Here is a 13,957-nt window from a genome sequence, read left to right on the forward strand (position 1 = left end):
GATTAAATGAGCTTCAGGTAAAACATAAGTAGAGGATAGTTAAAAGATACTGTCATGTGGACTATGGACTCCTAAAAGGGATTATTCTAGAATTCTATGTGTTCCAGAAAAGTGACTTAGCATCATTTCCTCTATACCGAGTGTACTTCATCGAATCTTATTTTCCCCATTTGAATCTTGAATAGATAGGATATTGGGTAGTAAAAGAGGCAAAACTGTAGAAGGAAAATTCTGTTGCATCTTCAAATCAGATGACCGTATTGAGGCATAGAGCATTGACCCGAGTGCAGAGATTCATGGAACTGTTCATGTTGTGTAGTTACCATTGATTTTAGATTTTCCTTAATACATCTGGTTCATGGGCGAGAGCCAATGATAATGAGTAAACTCACTGTGTTTATTCTCTACTCCTCGGTTATTATTTCCTTAACATTTTTTAAATTCTTCTTTACAGGAAGAAGAAGATCTGTGAGCTCTATGCCAAAGTATTAGGATCCCAAGAAGCTTTACAAGTAAGAAACCCTCAGCTTTAATCCTTGGAAGGTTCTGCTCTGTTTGCTCTACGTGGTAAAGCAAAGCAGAGTCTGGTTTCCTGACAGTCTTACGAAGAGAATCTTATGAAAGGATATGCTTACTGGAGGATTAACTTTAGTCACAGAAAGGCCAATGAAAGCTGCCATCAGGTGCATGCAGTTTCTGATGCAGCAGTTCCTTGGGCTGTTTTCGTGTTCCCTGGATAACTGGCAGCCAATTGCAATCAGGGCCTGGAGTCACAGGTATTTCCGGGGTGGGTGAGATCAGTTCCAGAACAGAGGTCCTGCCCTCCCATCAAAACCAACTGACTGCTCTGAAGCAAAATCCCAAATATATCCTTGTTTGTTGGTGAGCGCACTCTAGCGTATGCTCGACCGGATGGGCAGAATCTAGACTCTCTCACGTCAAAGCCACACTAATGGATTTCTCCATTTGTACAGTTCATTCACAGCTCACGTAGGAATTCCAGTGCTTTCAGTCCACCACCGAAAGGGATGATGGGAATGAAATTCTATCTGAAGCTGCTATTAGCTAGCTGGGGGCTCTTTCAGGGGATTACCTCTGAACTGTTCAAACAATAAACTCACAGACTCCCTTAGGGAAGAACTCAGAGAAGGTTCTCTCATGTCTCTTAGAAACCATTATTCATCTCAGATTGTCCCCATTTTACCAGGGTTCCCATCATTCACTTTCCCAGCTCAGAGAAATGGCTCCTAAAAAAGCCTTTCTCAGACACTATACTTACTTTTTTTTTTTTAAGATTTTGTTTATTTATTCTAGAGATAGTGAGAGAGGGGTTTGTGCAGATGGGTGGAGGAGAAGGGAGAGAAGGACAAGCAGACTCTGCACTGTGTATAGCACCTCATGCGGGGCTCCATCCGAGGACCCCAAGATCATGACCTGAGCCGAAATCAAGAGTCAGACCCCCAATTGACTGAGCCACCCAGGCACTCCTGCATTGTGTTTATCTTATGCCTCCTCCCTTCCACCTTTTTTTTTTCAGCTGTAGTAGATGGGGAAGTAAAGTATGTTAGTTTAGAGAATCCAGAGATTTGAGCAGGCCTTTCCAGAATCTCATTGTTGCTGGGGCTTCCCGTAGACTTAGACTAAAGATTTCAGAGTCTGCATGGCAGCGCCCTCTCTCCCAGATGCTGGAATATTCCATGCCTTCCCTCATCAAGAGGTCAAAAAAGTCAAAGTATACATCTTTTGTCACTTGATACCTCCTTGAAGGCCATTTACTTGGTATGGTCCTGTTTCCCCTTAAAAAGAAAAACAGGGCCATCTTTATTTTAACGTAAACTTTTGTTATAAAACACACAAGAGCCTTCATGGTTGACCGGTAGTGTTTCAGTTTTGTCTTTCCTTTGGAATTCTCTCCTTACTAAATGCAGCCGGTGCATTACGAAGAGAAGAACTGGTGCGAGGAACAGTACTCCGGGGGCTGCTACACTGCCTACTTCCCCCCCGGGATCATGACGCATTATGGCAGGTATGACCCAGACACCATCCTGATTATTCCAAGACATGCACCAACCTTTTTTTCTTTTAAAGATTTATTTGTCACCGAGAGAGAGCGCGCGTGTGTGCACAAGTAGGGGGAGCGCCAGACAGAGGGAGAAGGAGACTCCCTCCCGAGCAGGGAGCCCAATGTGGGACTCGATCCCAGGACCTCGGGATCATCACCCGAGCCGAAGGCAGATGCTTAACCTTCTGAGCCACCCAGGCGCCCGTCATGCACCACATAAATTCATAAGCAAAGTTTGGGGGAAATTATAGAAATAGTAGTCAGCATTCCAATTTCAAATGCCCCGTAGTTAGTGTGTAGATTTCTGGGTGTCCATAGGAGAATCAAGATGCTGGTACGTAGGAGCTTAGCCATCAGCACACAGAACAATAGCAGAGCGCCGGTGAGGATTTCAGATGTCAGTGCTCCCACTGTCAGTGCTCCATATGAGCACTCTGCAAGCTGCCATGTCCTCCCACTGGCTTTCTTGAGCCCGATGAGACATCGAGTATCACGCGACTACCCTAGGCTTCTGGGTGCCCATCTCTGCCTACAGACGTTGGCTGCAGACATCTCACTACAGCCACTCGTCTTCAGCAGAGCTGTCCCTTCCGTGGACAGCTACCCTGTGAGGAGGGGATCTCTGCATGGATTCGGGGAAGCCCAAAGACAGAGCTTCCTGCTGAATGTCTGCAATTCCTGATGGCCTTCCCAGCCCCCATGCCATTATCCAAGTGAGGGGCATGGGGAGAGGCGTTTGGGCATAAGCGTGTCACTGGGTAACGTCCGTGGCAGGCTACCTTCCATCAGGTTCCCAGAGGAGCTGAGCTAGAACGTTACCTCCAGCTCACGTGTGTCCACAGAGAAAGAGGGACTTGTTCACTAAGATTTTTCTTTGTTTTTAATATATTGAATCAAATAGTCTTTTTGTTAGTGATAACGGGATTGATGAACTAGAATAGTTCGGAAGGCAGAGTAGAAGCCCAGAAGTGGAAACTAGAATCAAGGACAGGTGAAACCAGAGATTTCTGAATTGGAAAAAGGCGAGAAGACCTTGCGGGTACAGGGTGTGTCACTCGGGAGAGTGGATGAGAATGGCTGCAGACGTGGTCGGTTTCAAAGCTGATGAGCTAAGAGGGGACACTTGCCCATTCAGCCCAGTCCTTCTGTGGTTTTCTTTGCCAAGACCTCTTTGGAAGGGAAGGCCCATTTCCCTGTCCTCAGCCAGTCTCCACATAAATTCACAAAAGCTAACTGTACAGACATGGTTATTTTAAGACAGACAGACTTCTAATCCCTTGGGTCTGTCCTTTGCTGGAAATCATTTCTTCTTCCTGTCTTCCCATTCACCACTGTGTTTCCTCCTGATACCCTGGGAGTGCCTGCTTGGCTCGAGTCTGCTGCTGGATCCCCTCTTGTGAAGACTGCACCCCTTTGGAAAAATGGTGTTGGGAGTAGAATGGACTACAAACAGGAAACCTACAGCCAAGAAATATGATTATAGATTTCATGTGTGTTCTTGTTTTCTGATCCTAGCTGGCTAGGAAAAGGCCAGTGTCACCGTTAGTGACTAATGATCTGACAGCCCAATTCTCTCTGGCTTGAAAGTTCATATCCCTGGGCATAGGCCTAGGGAACAGGGAGGGGCCTTTCACCTTTGGCTTAGCCACACAGGAGTTTTGGAAATGATCTGAGTTGCGCGGTCTTATCTAGGGTAAATAAGGGCAGCAGTGGGCTCAGTGACCTTCTGCGCCTTCCCAAGTAACTGTACGTGACCTCTCTGTTCTTTCAAAGGGTCATTCGCCAACCGGTTGGCAGGATTTACTTTGCTGGCACAGAGACAGCTACACACTGGAGCGGTTACATGGAAGGGGCAGTAGAAGCCGGTGAACGGGCGGCTAGAGAGGTAAGGCAGGGGAGACATCACTGTTGCCTGAGGCCGGTGGTGGTTTTGGCATCGGGCCTTTCTGGCTCTTGACACAGATAAATGAGCACATCCACTTCTCTGCCACTCCCTCCACTCCTGCGGGGGCTCCTTGATGGCACGTGGGGCCAAGTCCGTGGGGACTTTAGAAGCTCACTTTGTAACACCATGGTCACTTTCTTGTAGGTCTTGAATGCTTTGGGGAAGGTGGCCAAAAAAGACATAAGAGTCCAGGAACCTGAATCAAAGGTGAGTTTCGTGGCTTCCTCTCCATGGGCCAGTGATCGAATTTTATAAAGCTCTTGACTCTCATCTTCTAGCTCTTAAGGTCATTGTGGATGCCACTGTCAGGTGTATGTCTGCGTGCGGGCCTGGCGGATATGTTCTGCCTGCCCTTGTCCAGGCGAACGAGAGTTGCTCTGCTAACGCTGTCTGCTCATCCATCCAGGATGTTCCAGCTATGGAGATCACCCACACCTTCTGGGAGAGGAACCTCCCTTCCGTGGCAGGCCTACTGAAGATCATTGGCTTCTCCACATCAGTCACCGCCCTGTGGATTGTGGCGTACAAATTCAGGCTGCTGACACGATCTTGAGGTTTCGGCCTCACGCTTTCTGCTTACTATTTTCCCAGCATCATCAAAAGCAAAATGTTGGCAAAGGCCGTATCATTGGACCATCTTTAAATGCACTGGTTTTCACCCTTAAGTTTAGTCTCAGTTGGTGTCAACGTAAGAACCACCCAAAGAATCACCTCGTTAATTTCAGTAAGATCAAAGCTCCATCACATTCTTTGCCTTGTGTCATCTAACTTGTGTTGGCTGGTAGAATAAAACCTTGTGACCAGCTCCCTAATTTAAAGATATGTGATTGAAATGCTGATGAGAAACAATTTCTGTGTCCTGTTTTGCTCTTTTATAACTGAAATGCCGAATAATTGCAGAAATGAAGCGGTTCGCTTTCTCTTTGTAGAGGTTGAATAGGAGGCGACCCAGCCTGAGACCGTCCTTTTCACTTCTTGGGAAACGGGGAAGCGTGGGTCCAGAGCCAAGAGGTGGGGCTGAGCCTGGGGATGAGCAGCTCCCCCTTTGGAGGAGTCAGTGAAAGAGAAATGAAAACAATGGAGGTGTAGACCATTGAGGGACATCTTATGGGTCGTCCTGGCCACTTCTTCCTGTGAAGTCTCTAGACATCTAGTCTGATGTTTCAGGCGACTTGCTGTGACTTGTGGGGTAGCTCCCCAGGAAAATAGAGCAGACTAGTGGTGGGACTGTCCCCCAGAAGGCTTCCTGGTGAGCGCTGCAGGAGACTGAATATAGTAGGCATTTTCTCTTCCTCTTGGAAGATGGCTAGACAGCACGATAACCTCCTCTGCCGACTTAAAAAAAGTACTTTCATTTTTTCAGGTAGACCCTGGCTGTCTGAAGGCCCCTAGTGGTGTATTTTTTTTCTTTTTTCCTAAGACCACAGTAGAATTAAGCAGATCCTTTAACTTGAATGACGGAGTTACCTTTGAGTAAATATTAACATGCTGATCTCTTTCAAACAGGAACTGAAATACACATGATAAATTCTGATTGCTATTTGTTGAGACTATCAAATAGAGAAAGGAAACTGGGGCTTTATATTATAATCTCACTGACTTTAGTTATTAAGTTTATAACAGACATGAAATTGAGTGGTTTTAATATGAAGACTGAGTTCTCTATTTTAGGAGTAATGTGCACCCAGAGCAGTGCCCACCTCATTCTGGCCTTCACCATTTAAAAAACTCAGATTTCTTAAAGCCCCCTCCAGAGGTTTCAGCATCTAGGGGAAAAAGTCAACACCAGTGTGATCAAAGACAGTTGACAAGGCTCAGTGGACTTGGGTTCACAGGTGGATACAGAATTCACCTTACCCCATATCATTGATGAATGAGGCATTTCATTTTAGAAGAAGTTTCTAGATAGCTGAAGTTTACTCTATTGTGGACCAAAAATTTTACATACAAATGTTGCTGGGTATACTTCCACACATTATTCAATAAGATTCGTTCCAGTTTACCTTTTTTAATTAATCAGGTCAATCCTTATGTGTCTTGATCATTTTATACTTTTATAAGAGAGTGATAGATACCATTGTGTATGCACCTCTACTGAATGTCACATGATTGTTTTATAGCTGGTGAATGTACTGCTTCTTCTCTCATACTACTCTTCCTATTTTCAGGATTTTCATACCCTTATTATCTCCTAATACCTCTTAACCTAATCTCCTATCTTCTACTGAATGAGAATTAAAGATTTCCAGGGAAAATCAACCCAAGTTTATTACATAATTAACCTTATTAATTCACAAATCTCTGGACCCTGATAATGAGGGCTTAAGGTTTCCAGTTTTGCCTATCCTAAGAGCAAAGAGCAGGATTTTTCTGCCACTCTTTACTTTGTAAATTGAAAAGTGTTTTGGCCAACTAGGAGTTTGGGTAATATCTTGGATATGCTCCAGTCCATAAGGAGTTGGTGCCTATTATATCAAACTGCTCAGAGAAATCACAGCCCTGATCTATTTCAGTTGTTTCTGTTCACTTACTGATTAACTTTGTTCTGACACACCTTTTGGGAAATGCTGACTTCAACTTCTTAACTGGCAGCAGTTTTAACAGTAAGGAGGTTGTTAACATTATCTGTATTTAATGCTGAAGGACTCCTGAGTACGTAATTTACCCTCCTTTCACACTTTTTAGAAAACCAATAATTTACCTAAATGAGATCAGCCCCATTAAACTGTTGATTAAACTGTAGATCGAGCTTAAAAATGAATGCTATTCCAGGTGTGCTGAGATGCGAAATCAGAGCTGAGAACTCCCACCATTTTATTTGTCCACCACCAAGATCCTATAGGTCTTTCTTTCCACCCCAAGAAACTAGAGGCAGTTTAAGCAGCTGATAGAGCCTGGCATCTGCTTCAAAGTCCTGAAGGCTGCGTGGGCCTCACTCCACAGTAAGGTCGAGAATTAAACTTAAAAAGGTAACCTTTTTGTGACAACTGTTAAAGAAGGTCTTGAACCGCACTGAAGAGAAAATACCGAAGGATCGTGAACTGTTTAGTTTGATTGTGAACTTGGTGCCTAGTGTTCTGTCTGAAATGTGCCCCAGTGCTACATGTGGGAGTATGCATATGTGTGTGTTTTGCTGTTGAAGTAATGATTTTGCCCGTATGGTACTGTTTTGTTTGTTAATAAAGTGCACTACCATCCCTGACGCAGAACTGGCTCCTCTTTTTAGTCAGTAAGGGATGGGCTTACAAGGCTACCTCGTACTGACTCCCAATTTCTCACAGTTCCCTTTGACTTTCACATTCTATCAGAGTTTCCTGGGAGCTGATCAAATGCTAGAATATTGTGTTCCTGACTGGGTCACAATCAGTGTGGAGTCTAATGGCAGCTTTCTCACCCAAGGAGCTTCTGATGCCTTGAGCCAATCACTGTGGCTCTGTGTCAGTTTCCCCATCTGGAAGAGGGTGGGTTGCACCCAATGACATCTAAGATTTGTTTCAGGTCATCATCAAGGGATTTATACATTTGTTGCCAGCACTCTGGTAACATTTCGGCCTCTACTGGTATGGCAGAGGCAAAGTCACCCTCTGTCTTGGTTCATTCCTTTTCTTAGATTGGATTCCCTGGAAACAAACAAGATTGGAGAATAGGGGCAGAAGCTATTGGGGATGGCTCTCAGGAAATACAGCTCAGGGGGGTGAGCAAGGCAAGAGTGGGCAGGAGTTGACCTACTAAGCAGTTGCAGCTGAGGCCTCAGCAGATCCTAAGGGGGGAGCTAGGACGGCCCTTCAGAATTGGTCCCCTCTGAAACAAGGGATAGGGCCTCTATCCCTTCCTTAGCTGCCCTCTGAGAACTGGTGTTGCCTTGGGTTGGGTGAGGCAAGTCCAAGGACCATTCCTAGTGAGGAACTTCAGTGAACTGAGATCAGCCTGTATTCCCAGTAGCTGTGGGATCCAGGGAGAGGCACCCACAGTATCCACTTACTCCCCAGGAGAATACAGTTGCCCTTTGTCATGTATGAAACTTGAACTTGAGCTTTGGTTTTACAGATAGAATGGAGTTATCTCCATGAGCCTATCCTTGTTAGATAAGGGAACTGCTTTTAGAAGGTTGTACTTCTGTGCTAGTTAGGTGGAAGAAAAAACCAAAATTGGAAGAAACTCTAGAAAAGCTTCAATCTCTATCCCAATGAAGAAGTCCCTTCAACAGGTTGCTAACAGATCAAGGTAGGGGGATGTGAACTTATGAGCAGGAGTCCCAAATCGGATGTTCTCAGGAGTGACGCAGCTGCAAATGAACAGCAGTAGGTATGACGCCTTAGGGAACAGTGGGGATTGTGGCTGACCTGGTCAATACCTGCCTCTCTCGGAAGTATCAATATTCAAAGTGCTTTAAAAGATTGTTAACTGATGAAAACGTGTTGAGGCTTTGCTCACAATTGTCAAAATTTTTCTGAAGTCTCTGATAAGTAAGACAAGGCTCGGTTTTACTTCACTGAAATGACAGATTGTTTTAGGATGCCTTTGATTTTCTGCGAAATGGCACCAAGACCAGCAACTATTCTGTAAAACTATTCAGAACAGGGAAGAGAGGCTGGTTTTAGAAGAGCAAAAAGACAAGGGGGAAAAGCACTCCTCCCGACTCCCTCTTAGACCAGAAATCTCTCTCAAGAGCTAACCCTTCCCTCAGCCCACCCCGGGCAATGCTTATCTCCAGCCCTGTCAATGCTGTGATTGACAAGAACAGTGCCACACTTTATTGGAAAAATCACATCTTGGCAGTGAGATAGAACTCAGCTCTTCCGTCAGCGTTCCACCTGCGCTGACTACAGTATAATTTTAGTAAACAGGACATCAACATTGGATGGGTTTTTAAAACTATGAAGCTGCTGTCCGCTTTATACCAAGGTGGTGGGGAAAGTGTCAAGTATGTCTGTTAACCTGAAGGGGCCGGCTGAGACATCAGAGGAACAGACAGTCACTCAACACATGATTACTGGGCACCTACTATGTGTTGGGAGGCACCGCGCTGGGATTCAGCAGTGAACAAGACAGAGCCCACCTTGTAGAGCACAAAGTCTAGTGTAGAAGCCAAGGAACATGTTCACTGTGAATCTGGTCCGTGCTGTGACAGAAAAACATAGGATATATGACTGCAGGGGAAGTGTTCTGGGGGGACATGAGATTTAAGGGGAAGTTTCTAGGATCTGCCTGAAGCCTTTTTAAGTGTCACTGTGTGGCAACTGAGTGAGAACACTGCATCCGGCCGAGAAAGGAAGTACAAAATAACAAGATGGAGTCCTAGTCTATTTGCGCTGTCAACAGAACACCGTAAACTGGGTGGCTTGTCTACAGCAGAAATTTATTTCTCACAGTTCTGGAGGCTGGAAGTCAAAGATCAAGTCTCCATCAGATTTGGTGTCCAGTAAGAGCCCACTTTCTGGTACCCAGATGATGCCTTTTCACTGTGTCCCTTTATGGTAGGAGGGAGTCTCTGTGGCTTCCTTTGTAAGAACACTAATCCCATTCCTGAGGGCTCCACCCTCCTGACCCATGCACCTCCCAAAGGTCCCGCCTTCTAATGCCATCAGCATGAGGGCTAGAATTTCAACAAGAATTTTATGGGGAAAAGCATCCAGTCCCTGGCAGACAGCATGGCGAAAAGGGTAAAGAAAATCACAACCAGCAACCTCGATAAATGCTGAATGTCAAGTCCCATTTACCCCATGGACCACTGTTCACTACCGAGGCCTTCTCTGCGCCCCCCCCCGCCCGCATCTGTATTAACTAGAACTCTCTTCCAGCCCCCTGTGCGCAGGGGCCGCCTAAATTTGTTTTAAAAGAGTGCCATCTTCTGGCCAAATACTGCTGTTTCAATGGAAAGCCTAAAGTATTCAAGAGTTTCATTCTTGGGGACTAAGTGTCACCTCCAGACACACTTACGTGTCTGTGCTCTCTTACTTCCCAATTGCTACCTGGATCAGAAATATTTAGTATTTAATATCCACAGCCTTTCTTCTGCCCAAAAGCCCCAGAAAGATTGTTTTGTTATGTTGGTTGTTTGGCTTCTACTGTGTCTGTCTGGGTACTGGGTGAGGAAAATGTGTGGGAGCCAAGAAAGAGGTGGAAGGAATTACTTTTACCTCAGTTAGAGCAGGGACCTAATCCAGGAAAAGCAGGAGAGAGCGGCTTGGGGGAGGGGGTGGAAGAGAAAAAGTTCTAGAAAGTCAACTTGGAGCTCTGGAATGTAGCTGGAGAAAAAGGGTTTGCAAAAGCTACCTTGACCACCTAGGAACGCAGAAGGTGAGGAGGGTCTTTAAGAAGTCTGGCTAAGAGTCGTGTGGTGCAGTGAGTACTTTGGGGGGCTAAATTGTGTTTCTTTCAGATACTATATTGTACTGGGACCACCTTAGAAGTCCTCCAAACAGCCTATATTATTCAAGGCTATATAAATTCAGAGAACATATGGCTAATAGTGCCTGGCATCCTGAACTGTGCCTGAATGCTGTGGTTTCAGTTCATGGGATCTCAGACAAACTGAAGACAAGGACCTCAGCAACCATGCCCTGGAAAGTCCACATCGAGCTGGTAAACTGTGTATCCCAGGCTGGATATATGCTAAATAGGCCTCACGGGGAATTTGATTTATATTGAGAAAGAGAGGTCTGCTTATGCATCCTGTGCCCTTACCTGACTACCACGGACCATTGTGTCAGCATCAACCAGGGAACATGGGAGGTGTGGACGTGGGGCCCTTAGGTGGGCCCAAAGAGGCTATGTGAGATGGCCTTTATATTTTTCAGAGTAGGCCCTAGTGTGCCTCCTTAAGCCAAGTTCACTGGGAGGTGGTGGGGGTGGGGTCCATGGAGACAGGCTAAAGGCAGGATCAGCTTCTCTGACAAACCAACCACCTTCGTTATGACTGCCCTTTTAATCCTGCCGGCTGTATTAGTTTCCTATCCTTCCTATCCCAAATGAACACAAATTCAGTGGCTTAAAACAACACGAACTCAAGATCTTATAGCTCCAGAGGTCAAAAGTCTGAAATGAGTCTTACAGGGTTAAAATTAAAAGGTCAATAGAGCTGATTCCTTCTGGAAGCTTCAGGGGAGAATCTATTCCTTGCCTTTTGCAGCATCTAGAGGTTGCTGGCATGTTTGGCGGGTGCCAGATCACTCCGGTCTCTTGCTACCACAGACCCATCACCTCTTCCTCAACTTTCGTCCTCCCGACTCCCTCTTTCTTTTTTTATGATTTCACTTATTCATTTGACAGAAAGACAGAGAGAGAGAATGAGAGGGGAGGAGGTCAGAGGGAGAAGCAGACTCCCTACTGAGCAGGAAGCCAGATGCGGGACTCGATCCCGAGACTCTGGGATCATGACCGGAGCCAAAGGCAGTCGCTCAACCAGGCGCCCCCGACTCCCTCTTAAGGAGGATACTTGTGTTAATAATTGGGCACACTTCATCTGTACCCCAATGATCATAGCAGCTGTGGCCACAATCGCCAAACTGTGGAAAGAGTTAAGATGCCCTTCAACAGACAAAGGGATAAAGAAGATATGATCCATACATACAATGGAATAGTCTGCCTCCATCAGAAAGGATGAATACCCAACTTTTGTATCGACATGGACAGGACTGAAAGAGATTATGCTGAGAGAGTCAATTATTATATGGTTTCACTTACTTGTGGAGCATAAGAAATAACATGGAAAACATTGGGAGATGGAGACGAGAAGGGAGTTGGGGGAAATTGGAATGGGAGACGAACCATGAGAGACTCTGGACTCAGAAACAAATGGAGGGTTTTGGAGGGGAGGTGGGGAGGGGGTTGGGTGAACCTGGTGGTGGGTATTATGGAGGGTACGTATTCATGGAGCACTGGGAGTGGTGCATAAACAATGAATCTTGGAACACTGAAAAAAATTTTAATTTAATGAATAAACAAACAAATAAATAAACAAACAAATAAATAAATAATTGGGTCCTGTGTAGTCTCCCCATTTTACAATCCTTAACTTAATCATATCTGCAGGGTCCCTTTTGCCATGGAAGATAATATATTCCTCGCTCCGGGGGTAGGACACGAACGTCTTTGTTAGGGTCATTGTTCAGTCTACAGCATGGACCGTAATGCTCTTCAAAACCAAGAATTAAATGCCAGCATTGCTCAGTCCTCAGATTCCTGCTCTTTGGGGGGCCTGAATCTGGAGCAGCAAGTAGAATGTTGAATGATTTAAGAACAAATGAGCTCTCTCCTGCTTCCCCGAATGCCGTCCCCCACCCCCCTGCCCCACTCCACCACACATACATCTGAGGAGAGCCATTTCTTGGTTTTGTCCTTTAGGTACAAAAAGGCTGGAAAAACTGTGATCCTCAGAAGCAAAGGTATTTGTCTCAGATAAGCACAAAAGCAGGCCCCAGTGTTGCCCCTTCCATGAACGACAAAACAGAAATTCTTCTAAACCAAGTTCCTTCAGACTCTGAGTACATGACTGAGTACTGGACCCTTATAGAAACCTTGTTGGTCCTCCCTTCAGGTAGTAGGACCTCAGAGTAAAAGTATCCTACCAGGCACCTGTCAACCGGTCACCTCCCAAAAGACGAGGCAATGTGCTGCTCAAGCAAAGCTAAGTTTATTAGACTTGCTGCTGTGAGGAAGGCCATCATATCAGCAGTGTTCGCAGTGTCCTCAAAGCAAAGCGATTAGGGCAGGGTTTATAGGCTTCTAGGGTGTTCGACTTGGGCTGGGTGATTCTTAAGGCTGATCTTGCAAGGTAGAAGACTGGTTAGGAGGGACGACTGGGTGGCTCAGTTCATCAAGTGTCTGCCTTGGGCTCAGGTCATGATCCTGGGGTCTTGGGATCAAGCCCCACGTCGGACTCCCTGCTTATCTGGAAGCTGGCTTCTTCCTTTCCCCCAGGCTCATGTCCTCTCTCTGGCTCTCTCACTCTCCAATAAATTTATATTTTTAAAGAAGGCTTGTTGGGATTGGCAGTCTATGACATCATAGTTTAAAATGGTTAGGCACAGTGAGGTCCGTGTCTTTGAAACGAGTCTTGACAAGCAAGCTGTTAGTCTGGAGAGATAGGCTATTGCTGGCAGTTCAAAGTTTTGTATCCCAGGAACAAGTCTTTCCTGGGACAAGATGCCAAGTTGTTTTGACTGGTTCTTGTATGGTTCAGCTCGGGGCCAGGAAAGCATGTTGGTTTCAGTTCTTAGATGTAATGCAGCACTGAGCATACTCAGGATTGCGACACACACATGTTGATTTCTTGGCCTTGAGAACTGTCTTTAGAAACTGATTCTTCGGTAGCACCTGGGTGGCTCACTGGGTTAAAGCCTCTGCCTTCAGCTCAGGCCATGATCTCGGGGTCCTGGGATCAAGCCCCACATCCGGCTCTCTGCTCAGTGGGAAGCCTGCTTCCCCGTCTCTCTCTCTGCCGGCCTCTCTGCCTCCTTGTGATCTCTGTCTGTCAAATAAATAAATAAAATCTTTTTAAAAAAGGAACCGATTCCTTGTAAAGTCATCCTCCTTTGCTGACGAGCATGCGTGTTAAGAGCTGGGTCTCTGGGGTCAACTGGGTTTGAATCTTGGTACCTGAAAATGCTTTTTCTCACCTGCTCCATGGAGCTCTTCAGTGGTTTGAAGCATTCATTAGGATAATGTGAGTGAAGGCTGTTAGTAACGTTACATGGTAGTCTTAAGAAGAAAAAGAAGATTCAACATCACAGTTTGTAGTCTATGAGGACTCCAGCTTCAAAAATACACCTCGAATTACTTCTTTCCTCAACTATCATCTCTGGTTATTTCCTGCCCAAATGTCCAGGTGTCTCTTTTATCATACCACTTGAGTAGCCCGAGTAGTCTTTTCAAAAATGCAAGTCTGGTCCTGTCAGTTGGGACTCAAGTCCCTCCAATGGCTGCTGGTTGCACTTTGGGTAAGACCA

The 13,957-nt window shown here is 45.6% G+C and overlaps 1 protein-coding gene across 1 annotated transcript in view; it reads left to right on the plus strand.

Annotated features, from left to right (window-relative positions):
- LOC116582421 overlaps positions 1–7,213 on the plus strand; it is a 66,318-nt gene extending 59,105 nt beyond the window's left edge. The window contains exons 11-15 of the mRNA XM_032329772.1: positions 455–512; positions 1,929–2,026; positions 3,836–3,947; positions 4,152–4,214; positions 4,414–7,213. Coding sequence (XP_032185663.1) covers positions 455–512; positions 1,929–2,026; positions 3,836–3,947; positions 4,152–4,214; positions 4,414–4,560 — 478 coding nt within the window. The 3' untranslated portion in view covers positions 4,561–7,213. The remainder of the gene's footprint in view (positions 1–454; positions 513–1,928; positions 2,027–3,835; positions 3,948–4,151; positions 4,215–4,413) is intronic.
- Positions 7,214–13,957: the final 6,744 nt, after the last annotated feature.

Source organism: Mustela erminea, chromosome X, assembly GCF_009829155.1.
Source record: "Mustela erminea isolate mMusErm1 chromosome X, mMusErm1.Pri, whole genome shotgun sequence".
NCBI lineage: Eukaryota > Metazoa > Chordata > Mammalia > Carnivora > Mustelidae > Mustela > Mustela erminea.